Raw genomic sequence first — 19,859 nt, 5'->3', positions numbered from 1 at the left:
GACTCTAGTAACCTTGGCCTCTAGGCCCTCATCTACAGAAGGAGTGTAGCAACTGGGCCTGCCACCCAGGGTTTTTGTGATTTCATGAAGGGTGAGAGAATGAATACACATACAGTGCTAAAGTAGTGTCTACGCATGGTAATTGTGATGCCGGAAACATCACACCACAGTATAGATTCATTGTTCTGCATGTTTCTCTGTTTGACAGTCTCCTCACTGCTAAGATTACAGGGAATAGGATGAGGGGTAGTATTGAGAAGTAGGTAAGATCTCACACTGCCTAACTTTGGGGAAAAATCATTCTCTTAAAAAAAAAAAAAATTCTCTTTTTCTAGGGCTGTATTTTTAGTTTCGTGAAATAGGAATAAGATCTCTTATTCTTTTGTAACTCCATCTCATTTTGTGATTATATATTAACGATTTCCCTCTTCAAATAGATTAAATGATGGCAGGGGCCAGGTCTTTTTTTCTCACAGCTGTACCTAGCATTTCATTAATGGTTGGTTTAAAAAAAAAATAGGGAGTTACCAAGAAATAAATGACATGATGAATGCAAAGCACTTTTCTGTAGTAAACAGTTTTAAGAGTAACAGTTATAATCCTCTGAATTTAACAGAAAACCTTAGCACGTGTCCACCCGCTCTCATTTGGAGATGCATTCCTGGGTCCACCTTCTGTTCTCTATGAAAGTCTTTGTTCAGTCAACCAGGATATATTTATTGAGATTTTAGGCTGTGCAAAAACACTGTGCCAGGCCAGGAAAACAAAGACTGTAAATAGCTAAATGATTAATATACAAGTAGTCATGTTTCTCACTTAATCAGAAGCTGTTGACCACATGCTGCTGTTTGACGTCTTTCCCCTTGGGCCTGATTATGTTGCCTTGTTTCTGAACCTCACTTGGAAAAACAAAAAGCTTGTTTGTTCATGGTTTCTTCTGTCCATTTAGGTGCAGTTTCAGTTTGTTCTGCTCACGGACACGTTGTACTCCCCTCTGCCTCCTGAACTGCTTCCCACTGAGATGGAAAAAACTCAGGATGACAGACCTTTCCCTCGTACAGTGGTAGCTGTAGAAGTTCAGGATCTGAAAAATGGAGCAACACATTATTGGTCTTTGGAGAAACTTAAGTATGAAAATGTTACATGTAAAGCCAGTTGTTTTATTTAGAAAATAATAATGAATTGCTCACATGGGCTCTTCTCTCTGTGATGTTGCCGTTGCTTCCTTTCTGTGTATCTAAGTGCTGTTGCTGGTGTTGGTAATAGCACTGTCCGTTCGTTTTCTTCTAAGTGAACAAATCGTGCTCTGTGAATACCTTTGTCATTTGTAGAGGTGATTTACATTTGCCCTCCATAATGCTCCTTTGGCAGCGTGTATACTAAATTTGAAACGACAAAGGGAAGATTACATGGCGCCTTGTGCAAAGATGGCATGCAAATTTGGCATGCAAATTTGGAGGGGCGTGGAATTAAAATTAATTAACCCTCCATAGACCCTCTCATATTTTAACTCTTTTAATTTTATAATATCTGTTTCTGTCTTGGATCTAGTAATTATTCATCTTTTCTGTCCTGGATCTCATGATGATGATGAATAAACAGGAAAGTTATAGCATAGCTTCCTTTGCCTTTAATATAATGAGGTATTTTCTGCTGTTTCAGTATATTTGAGATACCATATGCCATTGAACTACATTAATCCTGGGACTCAGTAGAGATTAGGTGGCCATTCTTGACTTTCTTGATGGCTTCTCTCTAGACTCTGACACTTTGGATACTGAGTGTTAGAGTTTCTGTGCTTTTTGCCTTCATTCTTTTTTAATACCATTAAATGGTGGGAGCAGCTTTTTAAAACCTTGCATGAAAGATCCTTCCAGTGTAATATTGACGTGACCTTGTGATATTAACCCAGTGCACTTTACGTTTACTGTCTAGGCAGAGGCTGGATTTGATGCGAGAGATGTATGACAGGGCAGGGGAGATGGCCTCCAGCACCCAAGATGAAAGTGAGACCACCATGACTGGCAGTGATCCATTTTATGATCGGTTCCATTGGTTCAAACTTGTGGGAAGGTATGTGATGATTTTATTCTTTTCAGGTAATGGTTTTAATTGTTTAAAGCCTCACAGGTATTACATAAAGTTAAAGAAAAAAAGTACACAAAAGCCCCCATTTATAATCATATTCTCTCACACATAGCCACTGTGCCATTTGGTATATTTCCCTTCCCTCTTATCCAGCTGGCAGGTTTAAGTCTCAGGATTGAAACAAAGTAGCTGACAGTTTTCCCTGCCTCTCAACTCATTCACAAAATGTCTTACTCTTGACCAAGATAGATTTAAAAGAAAAAGAAAACCTGTGTCTGTATCCAGCATGGTTCAGAGTCACAGTATGGCATGCAGTTTATCAGACTACAACTTCTCCCTGACCTGATACGTCCTCACTTTAATTTTTAAAACAGTGCATCTCAGTTTAGTCTTTACCAAGAGTGAATAGTTGCACACCTGAGTAGCCCACTTGCACCTCTTTTATGTATACTTTGGTTTCAACATTGAATGTGAGTCCACATTGAGTCAAGTTCTTAGAGATTTGGAATTTTAAAAGCAGAGAACTGTCACCTTAATGACTTCAGAATTTGAATTATTTTCTGATTGAGAATACTTTCTGACAGTTTTAAAGGAACTGGGTTCAAAGGTGGAGCCGAAGTCGTCGTATTTTGTAGAGATGAAATTAGTGTTTTTCACTCTACTCTGATAGTAGAGTGTTTTTTTTTTTAAAGAGATGAATTGGCCAGACACATCTTACCCAAGCAAGGTATATACCTACTTTGCCATATATCATTCATCCATTTTGTTACCTGCTCCACAGTGACATGGAGATTAGAATAAAGATTTAAACTTTATTATTTCACTTGATATTGAGTGGCTCCTTTGAGGCCTGGCTGCTAATCTTTTGTGTGAACGGGAGAACATAAATGTTTTACAGCACGTTATTTACCTGGCATATTCTACTCATGTATTTCCTTTGCTTTTCTTATTCTAAGGATCAGTCCTTGTTCCCTTTCACCTGAACCAGATGATTTATGCTTATTTTATCCTTTTGCTTTCCCACTTGCTTATTTTGTTTTGGTTCCTCAGTGGGTTCTGTCCTTTTGGCACCTGTAGCTTCCTGTTTAACCGACTGTTCCTCTCTCCTTGGCTGTGTCCATCGGCGTGTCCCCTGGTGTCTAGCTCCCCCATTTTCCACGGCTGTGTGAATGAGCGCCTTGCTGACCGCACACCCTCCCCCACTTTTTCCACGGCCGATTCCGACATCACTGAGCTGGCTGACGAGCAGCAAGAGGAGATGGAGGACTTTGATGAGGAGGCGTTCGTGGATGACACCGGCTCTGACGCAGGGACGGAGGAGGGCTCAGATCTCTTCAGTGACGGGCACGACCCGTTTTACGACCGGTCCCCATGGTTCATTTTAGTGGGAAGGTTGGTGAGGTTAAAGTGAGAAAGGCTAAAAGGGACCAGCTCTTGCTCTAAAGAGGCTCCTTGTGCAATTTTGGACAATTTTGCTTTAATCTAGTTCAATTCATGATGTGGGTGAGAGAGCCCTCAGGCAGCATCTGGGAGCTTCTTGGCCTCCTCAGTACAATCTATGTGGCAGCGTGTGAAGACTTTACATGGAGGATCCCTTGTCTTACATGCCTAGTAATTCTGTTCTGAAGGAGGAGACCCCAGAGGAGAAAGTAATTAAAGCCAAGAGTCACACTGTTCTGGAGTTGGAGAATGTTATTGTGGTCTGATATTTCCTCTTGTAGGAATGTGAGTGAAGAAGCCTAAGGGAGCAACATGAGAGGGAGAACAGAGCAAGTCCAGTGTTAGGAGGAAGGGATTCTTGGCATCAACAGGAATCACAGGGACAAACATAGAGTCAGGAGTAGCATTAGGTTTATTTCTTGCATAGTCTGTGAGCCCAGAAAAGAATCAGGGACGTGAAATTCCCTCTTCGTCTAACTCAGATGGATACCTTTTCTTTGGCAGTTTCATGGATCTTTGGTTTCTGCTAAGATTTTACCTGTAGGCATTGTAATAATGAATCTCATAAAATTATCTGTTGAAACCGTCAACAATGGATATTTGTTCAGTGCTCCATGACACTGCTTTGTGTTGAGTTTAGCTGCCAAACTGAGGCATTGTCTCTGGCCCCATCTGTCAGTGATGCAGAGCTCTCATGCACATGTTCCTCATACTGGGGTCTTTGTCTACATCCTTCCAGTCTTCATGCTGAAGTAATTTTAATTACAAATTCAACAGTGCAACAGTCACTGGATTAAAAAAAGTATTATGTTTCGAGGTATTAAATTTAATTTCAGTGGTACTTTAAAACCATGTTTTGTTGAACCCTTTAAAAATAAAGGGAAATTACTTCAGTGTTAATGGGTTAGCACCAGTTATCTAAAAATAAACCTAAAGTGCAGCAAGTCTCCTGACCCCCTAGGTATGTAAGGTTCTAAAGCTTAGCTCATAGTATGGTGTTGGTTGGTTACCTGGTGAGAATTAAATGTAGAAGATAATCAGCTTTATGGAAAGGGAGAAAAGAAATGCTTTTTAATAGAATTGAAGACCTCAGTTATGACCATGGGTTGGAGTATTAGACAGCCTCACGGTTTTATAATGGTAAAGGGGCATTTATTCAGGTTTTCCATGAATGAACGTAAAGGGATTTTACAGCCATGAATATTGTCTGGTGTATGCCGGGAACAGATGTTCAGAATTTCAGAGGAGCTGATTTATATTAAAACTGAGGAAGGCAGTTCTGTGCACAAGTCAAGGGGCCATCATGCGTTCCTGGTTTTACCGCCATCCCCACCCTCTTTTCTCAGAGGGTCCGAAGTTGGAACCAAGTTTTTGTCCGTAAACTGCTCAGTCCTGGTGCCGGTTGTGCAGCTCCTCACCTTCTCTCGCTGCTCACTTTTGTTCTGCATCATCACACGTGAGGAATAGGTGGCTTCACACTCTGTGGCGTGTTGGGAAGGACACTGACCTAACAGGGCTGACAACTTAAACTGAGGCCTGTTGGGTTCTCAAGTGTAAAATAGAGAGTTAGGTAAGAAAAAAACGAAAGAGCCTTTTAGATCTTTTTATTCTTTCCTTTTCTTTCATGCATACTAGAAGAATGAATATTCTGGTTAAGAGTTCTACTCAGAAGCATTTGTATTTTGAGCCAGTTGTATGGAAAACTTAAGTCAGAATCCCACTTAATGGGGAAATTCTTTGCCTTAAGTGTATGTATTTTCTCTCCTTTTAATCATACCAGATTGAAGTGTAGGTATAAGGCAGCCACCTCTACTTCAGTTTTCTAATCAATTACTTGTGGAACTATGGCTTAGGAATTGACTTTTCCATTTCTTTGAGTTCCCTGGTTCTGAAACTCACTTGACTTTGCAAGGAAAGCAGTGGGGAGGAGGTGAAATTGTAGTGGTCAGCAGAGTGAAGGCTGCCTCTTTATTTTTGCCCTTGATGGCATTTCTTACCTACAGACAATTCATAGCAACACAGCATCACCCAGTTACATACCGGTCATTCTCTGTGTAAAAGGAGTAACTTCTTTGCTGTTTTTGTGATTCATGGGATTAGATTTCCCCTATTGACATATAATTGCTAATACAAGTCACATGAAATTTACTAGTTTTTTTAAAAAAAGTTCCATTTGTAGGTTTTGATTCATGGCCTTGGCTGCCTCTGGTGAATTTTTATATGAAAATTAAAAGAGCTTGTCCCTTTAGCTGTTCTCTTATGGCATGCTGAGATATTATGAATCATCTGTCATCACTTGGGATGAAATGTGAAGTATTTAAGCTAGGCTTCTGGTTAAAGGTCTCCTGTGTTATTCTGTGACCTAAGTATCTGAACTGACATTCTTTCTGTAACTAGGATTGTAATTGCGCTGGTCTTCATTATCTTTGTGTTGACAGAATTTGTTTCCCTTTTTATGTAACCTCACAGAACTTTATGCTAATATATCCTTTACATCTTCCCCTCTCTCATCCCTCTTCTCTTTCAGTCTGCTAGATCAGGGTACAAGGATTCTCAAGAATGAATAATAACTATAAAAATTCCAGTTTTAAAAGCTTCGTAAGAGAACTTTTATAAAGTCCAAAGCATTGATTTTGGGTTGGAGAGCCTGTGTTCTCATAGGACGAAGAGCTGTCTAGACACTGTGGGGTTGTGTAGACACAGGCCCATACCACTGCCTTCGAATTCTAGAGTTCTCTCTCTGAAAAGGGAAATCCACAAGGATACTTTCTATTCTTACACTTTTGAAGTAGCCATTGCCATAGACAGAAAGGGGATTCTCTTCTTCACTGTGTGCTCAGATAGTACTTATTTCTTGGAACTTCCCTGGCGGCCTAGTGGTTAAGAGCTTCCACTGCAGGGAGCCCAGGTTTGTTCCCTGGTTGGGGACTTAGGATCCCGCATGCTATGTGGCACAACCAAAAAGTTAAAAAAATAATTTTTAAAGAAGGGTTCTTGTTTTTGAATAGCTACTTTTAAATATGAAAACAGCTGTATAAATTAAATATGGTTAAGAATCTAAACATATCCTATATAGTTAATATCTATTATGAGTATGGCTTTGAAAAATCAATCCAATATAAAGTTGAATGGTTTTCTTCTTACTTCTGGTTTAACCCATTTTTCTGTAAAAATCTTCCACTTCTACTTAAAGATAGCAAATCATTTTCCCATTCACTTATGTCCATAGATATTCAGTCATTGACCAGCTATTTTTTAAGTGCATTTATTCAATAAATCTAGCCAGGCCCTCTGCAGACAGTGGCAAGTAAAACCAGACATGGTTCCTGCCCTCACGGGTTTTCCGTGTGGTGGGTGAGATGGACAGATGATTGAATAAGTAAGTGGAAATCATAGCAGTGATGGAGTTGTGTGTTACTGAGATCATAAAACATTGGGGAGACCTGTCCTAAGAGAGTGGTATTTGAAATAAGACCTGAAGATGTGAAATCAAAGGTTTGAAATGGGTAGTAGAGTTCAGAGAGGACAGCAGACAGGGGTGGAGCATGCGCCATGGCTCCTTAATGGTCAAGGCATTGGAAGCGGGCACTGGCTGGAATGCTGGCAGAAGATGGAGGTGGTCTGTATGTGTGCTGACTTTGAAAGTGAAATGATTCATTTAGTACCTTACACCAAATTCTTAGTCTTTAAACTCTGTCATAGTAGTTTATGTTTGAGAGTCTTGTTTTTAATCCTTTTCAGACTTTTCATTTAAAGATTTTTGCACCACACAGCTTTTGGCCCTCTTTTTTAGCATTGCCCTCCCCCACCTTTGGAGCAGACTGAAAGGGAAGCAGATGTCATTTGATCTGATTCCGTGTTCACTTGCAATTGTGGGTTTTTTTTTTTTTTTTTTTTTGGTTATACTTTCATTCATATTTCATTTATGCTCTTTTACTTTTATTAACATTTGTTTTCCTGTGGTATATTTTGTCTGTTTTCAGAATTGTTTTCATTTCTTTGAGTTGAAATCCCAAGAATCTACTCCATGTTCCTTTGCTTTGTTTTAAAGTAGATTCAGAGCAGGAAAAGGTGCAGACATGCATACAGGCATACCTTGGAGATATTGCTGGTTTGTTTCCAGACTACCACAATGAAAGCAAATATTGCAGTAGCCAGTTGCATGCCTTTTTTGATTTCCCAGTGCATGTGAAAGTTATGTTTACATTACATTTGGTCTATTAAGTGTGCAAAGCATTGTGTCTAAAAAAACAACATACATATCTTAATTTGGGTTTCCCAGGTGGCTTAGCAGTGTAGAACCCACCTGCCAGCGCAGGAGATGCAGGTTCAATCCCTGATCTAAGATTCCCTGGAAAAGGAAATGGTAAACCACTCCAGTGTTCTTGCCTGGGAAATCCCATGGTTGGAGAAACCTGGCAGGCTACAGTCCATGGGGTTGCAAAAGAGTCGAACATAACTTACTAACTAAACAATGATGACCTTAATTTAAAAATACTTTATTGCTAAAAAAAAAAAATGCTAGCCATCGTCTGAACCTTCAGTGAAATAGACTGTCTGCTGGTGGAGGCTGTTGTTTGATAGCATTTTACCCACTGTGGTGGTGTTACTGTGGAACTTTCCAAATTGGAATCAGTCTATTGAAACCCTGCCCCTGCTTTATCAAGTATATTTATGTAGTATTTTAAATCCTTTGTTACCATTTCAAAAATCTTCCCAGTGTCTTCACTGGAAGTAGTTTCCATCTCAGGAAACCACTTTCTTTGCTCCTCCATAAGAAGCAACCCTTCACCCCATAAAGTTTTATGAGACAGTAGTTTAGTCACATCTTTAGACTCCTCTTCTAATCCCTGTTCTCTTGCTGTTTCTACCACATCTGCACTTAACTTCCTCCATCGAAGTCTTGAATCCCTCAAAGTCATCCGTGGGGGTTGAAATCAACTTCATCCAAACTAGCGTTAATACTGATACTTTGACTTCTTCCCATGAATCACAGATGTTCCTAATAGCATCTACAATGACATATCCTTTTCAGATCCAACAAAGAAACCACTGTCTATGGCAGCTGTAGCCTTACAAAATGTACTTCTTAAATAATAAGACTTGGAAGTCAAAATAACTTCTTGACCCATGGGCTGCAGAGTGTGTGTTGTGTTAACAGGCATGAAAACCTTAATCTCCAGCAGGGCTCATTGGTGACCAGGTGCATTGTCAGTGAGTGACAATATTTTGAAAGGATTCTTTCCCCCCTGCCCCTGAGCAATAGGTCTCAACAGTGGACTTAAAATATTCCATAAAGCATGTTGTGAAAAGATGTGCTGATCATCTAGCCTTTGTTGTTTCATTTATAGAACACAGGCAGACTACATTTAGTGTAATTCTTAAGGGCCCTAGGATCTTCAGAATGGTAAGTGGGGATTGACTTCAGCTTCAAGTCACCAGTTGCATTAACCCCTAACGAGAGTCAGCCTGTCCTTTAAAGCTGGGCATTTACTTCCTTCTAGCTCTGAAAGTCTTAGATGTCATCTTCTTCCAATAGAAGGCTGTTTCACCTGCACTGAAAATCTGTTATTTAGTGTTTTTGTTGCTGTTGTTCAGTTGCTAAGTCATATCCAACTCTTTGCAACCCCCTGGACTACAGCATGCCAGGCTCCCCTGTCCTTCACTGTCTCCTGGAGTTTGCTCAGATTCATGTCCACTGAGTCAGTGATGCTATCTAACTGTCTCATCCTCTGCCACCCCTGTTCTTCTTTTGCCTTCAATCTTTGCTAGCATCAGAGTCTTTTCCAATGAGTCGGCTCTTCACATCACGTGGACAAAGTATTGGAGCTTCAACTTCAGCACCTGTCCTTCCAATGAGTATTCAGGGTTGATTTCCTTTAAGATTGGCTTCAATTTCCTTACAGTCCAAGGGACTCTCAAGAGCCTTCTCCAGCACCACAGTTTGAAAGCATCAGTTTTTTGGTGCTCAGCCTTCTTTATGATCCAACTGTACATGACTACTGGAAAAACCATAGCTTTGACTATACAGACCTTTGTCAGCAAAGTCGTGTACTCCTTTTTAATATGCTGTCTAGGTTTGTCATATCTTTCCTTCCCAGGAGCAGGTGTCTTTTAATTTCAAGGCTGCAGTCACCATCCACAGTGATTTTGGAGCCCAAGAAAATAAAATCTGTCACTGCTTCCACTTTCTCCTCATCTGTTTGCTATGAAGTGATGGGACCAGATGCCACGATCTTAGTTTTTTTGAATGTTTAGTTTTAATCCAGCTTTTTTTTACTCTCCTCTTTCACCCTCATCAAGAAGCTCTTTAGTTTTTTAGTGTTAGCTACCTTCATTAATTATCTCATCTGGATCTTCTGGATGATTTGCTGCAACTCCTACATCAGTACTTCTGCTTCCTTTTGCACTTTTATGTTATGGAGACGACGTCTTTCCTTAAGCATCATGAGCCAATCTCTGCTAGCTCCATACTTTTCTTCTGCAGCTTCCTCATCTCTCTTGGCCTTCATAGAATTAAAGGGAGAGGGCCTTGCTCTGAATTAGGCTTTGGCTTATGGCAGTGTTGTGGCTGCTTTGATCTTGTATCCAGACCACACAAACTTTATATCGTCAATAAGGCCTTTTCACTTTCTTATATCATTTGTGTATTCACTGGAGTAGCATTTTTAATTTCCTTCAAGAACTTTTCCTTTGCATTCACTCCTTCGCTGACTGACACACAAAGCCTAGCTTTAAAGCTGTCTTAGCTTTCAGCTTGCCTTCCTCACTAAGCTTAATCATTTCTAGCTTTTTATTTCAGATGAGAGACATGAGACTCTTCCTTTCACTTAAACACTTAGAGGCCATTGTAGGGTTATTACTTGTCCTGATTTCAATATTGTTGTGTCTCAAGGAATTGGGGGGGGGGGTGCTCAAGTATAGGAAGAGAGACAGGGGAATGACGTGTTGGTGGAGTAGTCGGAACACACATTTACCGAGTAAGTTCACTGTCTTGTATAGGTGTGGTTTGTGGCATCTCAAAACAATTACAGCAATAGCATTAAAGATCACAGATCACCATAAAAAATACAATGATAATGAAAAACTTTGAAATATTATGAGAATTACCGAAATGTGACAGAGAGTCATGGAATAAGCAAATGTTGTTGGGAAAATGGTGCTTTGCTGGAGACATGGTTGCCACAAACCTACTTATAGAAAATGCAATATCTGCAAAGTGCAAAACAGTGGAGCACAATAAAACGAGGTATGCCTGTATGTGTCACATTGGGTTATGTTTGTTTCCTTGATGTAAATGTTTACCTTTTGTCTTGTCTCGTGTCCAAGGATCAGCATATACCAAGTGGGAAGATAGGAGCAACAGTAGGAACTAGGTTCTGTTTCCCATCCACTAATTGGAATAAACACCCAAACTTTGTGATCACCAGTTTGTATTGCTTAAAGAAAAAAATCAAAAGCTAAAAAATTATGAAAGAAGATAAAAAGAGAACCAATGTGATACAACTTTGCTAGTTTGTCTGAAGTAGAAAATGTTAGGTCTTATTTTGTGTGTCTGATTTCTGAGTAAGGTTTTGGGCTCTAGAAGCAAAAGCCACCCTTTGTGGATCAGTGTCTCCTTCCTTAGCGTTTTTGTTGATGTCCATCCTGAGTCTCCTACAAGCTCACTAACAGATATTTCTGGCTTCATAGCCTTTCTGCCCATATGTGTCAGTCACCTTGTCTAAATATCATAGTCATTTCTTAGGGTAAAAATAAAGACCCAGAGTGTTGTGACTTGAAATCTATTTTAGAGTTATTAGTTGTATTTCAGTCACATTTCTCTGGCCTTTTTTTTTTTTTTTTTTTTTGGTCTCCTGATTTCTGTTTTATCTATTGGGAAAAACAAAACAAAACCTCTTTATATAGTTACATGAAAAGATTGAACTCCTTAATGGGCTCCCTTTTCCCCACCCTTAGCAATATTCATATCTTAGAAGTCTATTTCCAACTGTTACTCCTCTACCTGTTGTAGTAATTTTATAGGGAGTAATTTAGTGTAAGTTGATCTTGCACAAGCATTTGCATTTGTTTATTTGTTATTTGTGCTGAAAAAGCATCCGGAGACAGTCTGAGAGTACAAAACAGAGCGGCAGCATTGAGACAGGGCCCAGAAGCCAGCTCACAGTTTCGTGAAGGTGTTCTCGGTGAATCTGAAAGCCAGCCTGTGTGTCTGTGGGATGCTCAGACGCCTGTCCGTCTGTGGGATGCTCAGACGCCTGTCTCCTGGTTTCTGTCTCTAGGGCCTTTGTTTACCTGAGCAACCTGCTGTACCCCGTGCCCCTGATTCACAGGGTGGCCGTTGTCAGCGAGAAGGGAGAAGTGCGCGGGTTTCTGCGCGTGGCTGTGCAGGCCATTGCAGGTAGGTGCCCCTCTTCTGAAGTGAAAGCTGTGGGTTCTTCGCCTTGAGACAAAGCAGGCCGGTTCCGTATGTGCCACGTTTCAGCCACACGCTTCAGAACAAACTGTGGTGCATCTGACTGTCTCAGAGAGCCTTTCCTGCTTCCTTTCTAACTCTTCTTCCCAAACTTCACAGGCAGATCCTGTTTGGTTTGTAGTAGAGCCTACTGCTATTTTTGAATAATGGGGTGAAGGGCTTTCCTTCACCATGAGGGACAACTCTTGGATTGACTTTATAAAAGTCATTTGCATTTTAAATAATGGATCTTAACTGCTTCAGAAGTAACAAGATTTTCAGACATTTTCTTGGCTACTTTTCTCTCAGGATACAGCTAGACATTTTGTGCTTTGGCTGCAGTTTTGTAATGCATGGATCAAGATTTTGATACTTTACAGTTTTCCAAGATCCAGCCTACCTTATGAGGAAAGAACATGGCTATTCCCTGTTAACTTTTCTGTTTTAATTTCCAAATGCTGTGCTGTATTTAATGACCTTTCAGCTTTTCCCCATGGAAATGTGTGACAGTCACCAGTGTTGACTTTATGGTGGTCTCCACAAGTTCAGTCTAGTATTTTCAAATATTTGTTGAGTATTGTTGAATATAGTCTCACCAAGGAAAGGGAACAGTATTTCTAAGTATGATATTTGAGCAGTATCAAGAATCAAACTGATTCTTTATTAACTCATTTCATTTGAGCAAGGAGAGGGGTATGTTTCCCTGAGTGGAGGTGGAAACCCTATTTGATCTCACTGCTTTGGTCTCATTCTTTCTCATGCAAAAGACTTGTTCTTTAGTATTTCCTCTTATATTAAATTTTTGGGACCTTAAGTTTCTACGCTTTCCGGTTTATTTTGTAATCTAATGAGTCATTTTCCCTCGGCCCCATATGTCTTCTCATCCTTGCTTTTTTTTTTTTTCCTGCTTAGCGGATGAAGAAGCTCCTGATTATGGCTCTGGAATTCGACAGTCAGGAACAGCTAAAATATCTTTTGATAATGAGTACTTTAATCAGGTGAGGAATCTTCCAGGAAGAGAAAAACCTTGCAGAAGGAGAAAGAAGTAGACACATTTGTTAGGAGGATGGATGTTCAGCACTGGAGGGAAGTTCTCCCTAGGATTAAAAAGTGTAGGTAGCCGCAGGCTTGTTTAATAGAACATAGGACATGTCTGACAGTTCCCAAGGCAAGGGTGAAGGCCCAACATTTATACTATGTGGTATATCACCTTTTCTCAGGCAGTCCTTAATCCATGTAACTTTTCAGTCACGATTATTTGTGGGGTACATAAACAGACATAAAAGAAACATGGGAAAAATATGTTGTCACTCTACTTATCATCTACTTATGCTGCCTTGTTTTCAGAGTGACATTTCTTCGGTTGCATTGACCCGTTCTGGTCTGTCCTTGGAGGAGCTGAGGATTGTGGAAGGACAGGGTCAGAGTTCTGAGGTCATCACTCCTCCAGAAGAAGTCAACCGAATGAATGACCTGGGTGTGTAATCAGAGTGCTGTGACTGGGGGTGCTTTCAAAGAGGGGAAAACACTGATCATTGTCAAGGCCAATCACTACTTTTATCAACTAGTGATGGAGGGATACACTCTCCTCTCTGCAAGGTGCTTTGTCATTATTTGAACTGTACCTGTGTTCATTTGACCTGCCTTAGATCTGAAATCAAGCACTTTGCTGGATGGTAAGATGATGATGGAGGGATTTTCTGAAGAGATTGGCAACCACCTAAAGCTGGGCAGTGCGTTCACTTTCCGGGTCACAGTGCTGCAAGCCAGTGGAATCCTCCCAGAGTATGCAGACATCTTCTGTCAGTTCAAGTAAGCCCCACTTTGCTCTGCCTCCCTAGCTATTAACCCGGGTGATGACTTTTGTGCACTATAAAGTGCTCTTAGACGTGCCAGATTGTACACTCTCGAGAGAGAAATGACTCCCAGACCCTGAAATAAAATGCTTTCTTTACTCTGAATGGGAGTAGGAAGTGGAAATGGGCAATGGAATGAAACAGAGTTCATAGTTGGAAGGAGTACGGCCACACATCCTGCTAGAGGTTCAGTTGTGGACTGCCCCCCTCTGCCAGGAGTACAGGGTCAGATCCAGTTAAGCTTACTCATCAGCCTTTTTAATGTTCTTCATGCCAAAATGTCTTGTTAATAAACAAGTCTGAAATCAATGAGTTATCCAGCTGCCAGTTATGCCTGTTTAATGCTTGGGAAAGGCAAAATGTATGTTGTTTAAAGAACAGCAAAATTCTATATCCATTGAAAGAAAGCTAGTAAGTATGTAGACAAGAAGTGACAGGTTTCATTTCTCATCTGTTTAATAAGCATTTTCTATCCTGTAACCCTCTGGAGCTCTGTGCTCTAGTTACTTTTGTCTCAAGACTTCCAAAAACATTTTTTTGGAGAATCTTAAGTATTAATACTCCCAACATCAGTATATCTTTTGAGTACTTGGAAAAGGGCTACAGTATAAGAGAACGAAGTCTGAACTGCCCCATTCCTAAAGCCCACGGTTTGCTGTTGGTGCCACCAAAATGCTGCTTTAGGTTTCTGCCCTTCCTTTCCCCTTGGTGTGTGCCTTATCCTTTCTGGAGGCCTCATGCAGCTTCACTTTCAATGTAGTTGTCAGCCAAATCCTCAATTAAATGTGGTTATTATGTAGTAAGCTGCTAATGTCGTTTGCTAAAACTTAACAATTGATGAAATATTATCCATCCAGTGTAGATTTGCACATTTAATGTGTTTTCACTAAGTCTCCATTAGTAGCTGATGTAATTTATGGAAAAGACCTGCTTGGCCAGCTGACATCTGAAATGGCAAGAATGGTCTATTAACTTCTGTCCCAAAGTCTCCTGATAAGAGAGTAGCATCTCCACCTGGTGTAAGCACTGGAGGAAAGGGCATGTTGACTCATGTTGAAAGAAGACTCAGATTTTTCTGGGGTTTTTATAAACTCTCATCTGGCCTGCTTTGGGAAGACGCAGCTGTAGAGCACAGTCAGTGGCCTCATGTGTTACCTGTGTGGAACCCCGGGATATTGGTATCTGCTCCGAGGAGAGCCTTGGAGGAGTGTAGGGCAGAGGCCAGCTGATGCTCATGCGGCCTCTGGCAGGTGCACCGTGTGGTCTGGAAAAGAAGCAATTGGAAGAAAAAGAAAGGAGTGAAAAGTAAAAGAGAGGGAGAGAGGTAAGGAGAAATGAGAAGAAAGAAAATAGGCGAGAGTATGCGTAGTGTGGGAAGATGCAGTGTCACAGTGGTACATGATTTGATTACCCGGCAAAAGTCCACCATGGTCTTCAGGCTGAGAGAATTATGGCTGACCCTTAAACAACTCAGGAGTTACGGGCATTGACCCTCCTCCACAAAGTCTGAAACCCAAGTGTATATCCAGGGTTCCTCTGTATCCACAGTTCCACATCTAAAGATTCAACCAACTGTGGATCATGCAAAACCATAGAATTTACTATTGAAAAAAATCCACATATAAGTGGACCCACACAGTCCAGACCCAGACCACCAGTGGTGTTCAAGGGTCAACTGTAATGTGGAAGACCAGGAGTTCATGGAAGACCTGGTCTCTCTGCCCCCTGTTTTTCCCTTTTTTCTTGTAGGAGTGTGGGGTATTCCTCTAGTGGATATTTCTGTCTAGCAGTACATCTTTGAATTGTGTATTCTGTAATTCTCTACTTTTTATTTCAGACTAATATTAGGGAGACAGAACAATAAAATCTCATTATTTATGAGAATAAGTAAACATAGCCCAGTGGCTCAACAAACATTTCAGGAGTATTTTCTGTATTTCAAGCTCTGTGGGAGACACACACTCTTGGGGAAACAGGCAAGCAAATACATTATGGCAAACAATGGTATCATTGCTATTGAAGAAAAATAGGTCCCTGTTGCTCTGGGAATGTAGAATTATTTGAGTGAGTCAGGGAAGTCTCCCTGGAAGAGGTGACATTTGAATCTACTCCTTGCTGGTCTTAGAGAGGCTCCCAGCAGATGTGCCATCCACAGGCTTTAGTGCTACCTTATAGAAGCTTCAATCTGCCAAATCTTTTCTGTATAAAATGATTTCAGTTTTTATTTGCAGTAAAAAAAACTTCTACATTGGAATGAGAGGTCACTGAATTCCCTCTTCGTGTTCTTCATAGTTAAGTGGTATGTGCTCAGTTGCTTCAGTCATGTCCGACTCTTTGAGACCCCATGGGGGTTTCCAGGCTCCTCTGTCCATGGAATCCTCCAGGCAACAATACTGAAGTGGGTAGCCATTCGCTTCTTCGCTACCCAGGGGATCTTCCCTATGCAGGGATCAAACCCACGTCTCCTGCATTTCCTGCACTTCAGGCAGATTGTTTACCGCTGAGCTATCAGGGAAGCCCCAGCTAAGTGGTAGGGTTAGTTGATTTTTCAGTCAGTTTTGAAATAAAATCTAAAATGCTATCTGTGTGATATGGAACATGTTCTCTACCCGGGCAATAACTTGTCTCAGTTAAAAACTCTGCATAAGATGCTTCTTTCCACGGGATCCAAGATAATCCTGATGAAGCATTTAAAGCGAAATTAACATGGGTTTTTGTCTTTTTCGCTCTTTTAAGCTTTTTACATCGGCATGATGAAGCATTCTCCACTGAACCCCTCAAGAACAATGGCAGAGGAAGTCCTCTGGGCTTTTACCATGTACAGAACGTAAGTCACATGGACATTTTTTGCCAGGTGTATTACAGGTTGGTGGTACCCTGAAGCAGCTGGTGTGAGGCAGGCGTCATGTATGGGCTCCCTTTGGCTTTTTCAGCCAAAGAAGGATGATAATCCGAGCTGCTATGCAGGGGGAACTCTGTGGCGAGAGCGGACAGTGGAGGGAGCGGCCAGGGCCCGGAGCTCATCCTCAGTGGACAGAGCAGCCAGCATCTTCTCTGAGTGACAGTGGGCCTGTGCATAGCACTGGGGGTTGATCTGCCAGTAAATTCTTTGTCATTGAATTGTGAGTTGTTTTAGTGTTTCCGTCCTAGAAAAATAAGCATGTTTAATATGAGTTTTGTTAAAGTTAATATGTTCTTTAAACCGTAAGAGACAACACTGTTTGGATACAAATAATGTAGAAACTGTGAAATTCTTTTGTAGCTGAACTAAGCTTCAGAATCTTTTTTCCTTTCAGCTGATTTGCTGATTAAGCCTTTAATGCCCCTTACAACTCTCCCATAAATGGAGTAAGAGAACAGACCCTCCATCTCTTCTAGAAAGATTTACTTAACCCCATTCAAAAGTCTTCATTCTCATCACAAGAGCTAACATTCACTGAGAGCTTATGTTGTGTCAGTCATTGTTAGAGGTGCTTTTTTTGTCTTAATTGATTTAATCTTTTCTTTTATGCCACATACTGTCATAATCCTCATATTATAGTTGAGATAACTGAGGCACAGAGCAGTTGAAGTCACTCACCAAGGTTACAAAGCTAGGAGGAGGCAGAGGTGGGATTGAACCCAGGGAAATGTGACTCTAGCGTCCAGGATCTTCACAGCTGTACAGGAAACAGTCTCATTCTCTTGCTAACCATAGTCCACTCTCTAAAATACAAAAGGGGGAATAAGTAAATAAAATAAAATAAAATACAAAAGGGGGACTCCCTTGTGGTCTAGTGGTTAAGACTCCACTTCCACTGCAGGGGAAGTGATCCCTGGTCCAGGAACTAAGATCCCACATGCCGTGCAACTTGGCCAAAAAAATAAAAATAAGAAAGGACAACTCCAAAACTGGAAAGAGCAAACACAAAACACAGTTTTCTTTTTTATGTTTAATTGTATAAACATGAGCTTGCCTGTATATGATCAATATTGTTTGTCTCCTGTGTACAAGGACCGTGCCTGATGCCACTGTGTGGGGGTGTGGGGGACACTTAGGTGAATCACAGGGGATTATGCTTCCGAAGAGTTTAGAATTATGATAGGAGAAATAAAATGCCTATTTATTTTATGTATAATTTATAAAAATAGTAGTACAACTTATGGAGATATTAGAAAGGTATTCTTGAAATGCGGTGGGAATGGGAGAAGGGAGAATTATTTCTACTAATGGAAAAAGAATTTTATGTTACATTCTTTGTTGAGGGTGGATGGTTGGATGGAGAAAGAAGGTTGGGGAGCTTCCTGAAGGCTGTAGTGTAAATAAGAAAAGGTGGGTCACTCTTGGTCTTGTACATGACACATAGTCAGCAGTCCCAGTTTTCATATCGTTGTTGCTGTTTGATTTGGGCCTTGAAATACAGGAATAACAGAGAGACAAGAGAAGTGGGAAGGCTTCCTGGGTAGGGCTGCCGTCTGGGCCCGCCCTCAAAGTGGAGGAGAGAACAGGCGAAGGGAGCAGCTGATGGAGTCCTCATACTGACTGAAGGATGCAGAGGGGCTGGAGGTCAGTTAGGGTAGGTGGTGGAGGGTCTTGAACGCCTGGAGCTTGGTCAAGTTGCTCTAGAAGGAAAACCAGAGAAGAGCCCGTCTCTGGTGTGAGAGGCCTGCAGAGTAAAATACCCAGCATATACTGGGTACTCAAAAGTGCCTAAGTGCTGTTTGCTGCAGACATGTGCATTTTTCTATAAAAAATCTTTCCCTAATCGAGCTTGGCCCTACTCCTTATTAGATTGCAGTGGAGGTTACGGAATCATTCGTGGACTATATCAAAACCAAGCCGATTGTGTTTGAAGTCTTTGGGCATTATCAGCAGCACCCACTTCACCTGCAAGGACAGGAACTTCACAGGTTTGGACCAAATGAGCAAAGATTTTTGTTGTTGATATTGTTGTTGTTATTGTCACTTGCTGGAAAGGAAGAAATCTTTTGAGGGATTAAGATAGGTAAGTGACAGTTTTATGTATTGTCCTACATTTCCTTTTTAGAAATGTCACCATCTTTCTTCTAAGCCACCCAGTCACTAATTGTAGGAGGAGCAAATCGAGTTTTGCCCAGGGGCCCTTGAGTACCATCTTCTTGTAAGAAGAGATTTTGAATAGGATAAAGTTGAGGTAATTGAGATATAACGTGGAAATTGTGTATAATTATTCCTAACCACCTAGAACTGCATGGAGCATAGAGTCACTGTGAAACATGTGTCTGAGTGGATATACCAGAATGAGTGAGGAGATCATGATGGGGACTCTGGGATGATGGCAGAGTGTCAGTGTTAACAGAAAAATTTTCTTATTCATTAGGTAAGACTTAACAAGGAGACTTCTATTAAAATGTCTTAGCCTCAGTTTTACTGTGTGGGAATATATCTGATATCTGATAATGTGCTAGTGTTGAAAGTACAGATGATCTGCTTCTAAAGGGGATTTAAACATGCCATTAATATTAGCATGGGGGTCTCTTTAGTCTTGAAGAACTTTCATCTTCCTTTGCAGTCCACCCCAGCCGTCTCGACGATTCTTCCCTCCACCCATGCCGCTATCCAAGCCAGGTGAGTGCCAGCTGGGTTCTCTATATGCTGTACAGCTCTGATTCTGCATGACTTTTCAGGTAAAAAGTCATATTCAAATTCCTGCTCAACTTCTGTGCATCCCGGGTTTTCCAGTATCTAGCAGGACCTAGAATTGTTGGTGAGAAGCTCTAGGGCTCTATCCGTTCCGACACTCTGGTCTTCTTGTTGCAGATTTTGATAAACTCCCTGCTCCTCAGTCTCTCTGCTCTGTGTATAACCCCTTTAACTTCAGTGGTGGGCATTTTTTTGCATGTTACATTTTTTCTGCATGTTCATGTATCTTGTTTTGACTTTTCTTTGTTTATTTTCATCCTTTTTCCTCATTGCTCACTTGCCACATTCCCCCCGCCCCCCCCCCCCCCCCCGCCCACCCCATGCTCATTCTCCACCTCTGTGCGCCTTACCTCCATCC

The 19,859-nt window shown here is 41.1% G+C and overlaps 1 protein-coding gene across 4 annotated transcripts in view; it reads left to right on the top strand.

Moving 5' to 3' along the window:
- The window catches only part of KIF1B (kinesin family member 1B), a 150,450-nt gene that overhangs the window by 101,818 nt on the left and 28,773 nt on the right, over positions 1–19,859 (top strand). For 3 of the 4 annotated variants that reach the window (XM_061160426.1, XM_061160425.1, XM_061160424.1), the window contains 9 exons: positions 950–1,128; positions 1,936–2,073; positions 11,811–11,929; positions 12,896–12,981; positions 13,331–13,460; positions 13,633–13,795; positions 16,576–16,666; positions 18,611–18,729; positions 19,371–19,426. In XM_061160426.1, the coding sequence (XP_061016409.1) occupies positions 950–1,128; positions 1,936–2,073; positions 11,811–11,929; positions 12,896–12,981; positions 13,331–13,460; positions 13,633–13,795; positions 16,576–16,666; positions 18,611–18,729; positions 19,371–19,426 (1,081 nt within the window). Of the gene's footprint in view, positions 1–949; positions 1,129–1,935; positions 2,074–3,231; positions 3,481–11,810; positions 11,930–12,895; positions 12,982–13,330; positions 13,461–13,632; positions 13,796–16,575; positions 16,667–18,610; positions 18,730–19,370; positions 19,427–19,859 lie in introns of all 4 variants that reach the window. The other variant, XM_061160430.1, reaches the window with a different exon arrangement.

This window comes from Dama dama, chromosome 14 (genome assembly GCF_033118175.1).
Source record: "Dama dama isolate Ldn47 chromosome 14, ASM3311817v1, whole genome shotgun sequence".
In the NCBI taxonomy this organism is placed as follows: Eukaryota; Metazoa; Chordata; class Mammalia; order Artiodactyla; family Cervidae; genus Dama; species Dama dama.
The sequence above is the reverse complement of the archived record's forward strand: the minus strand, read 5'-3'. Positions and strand labels throughout refer to the sequence as shown.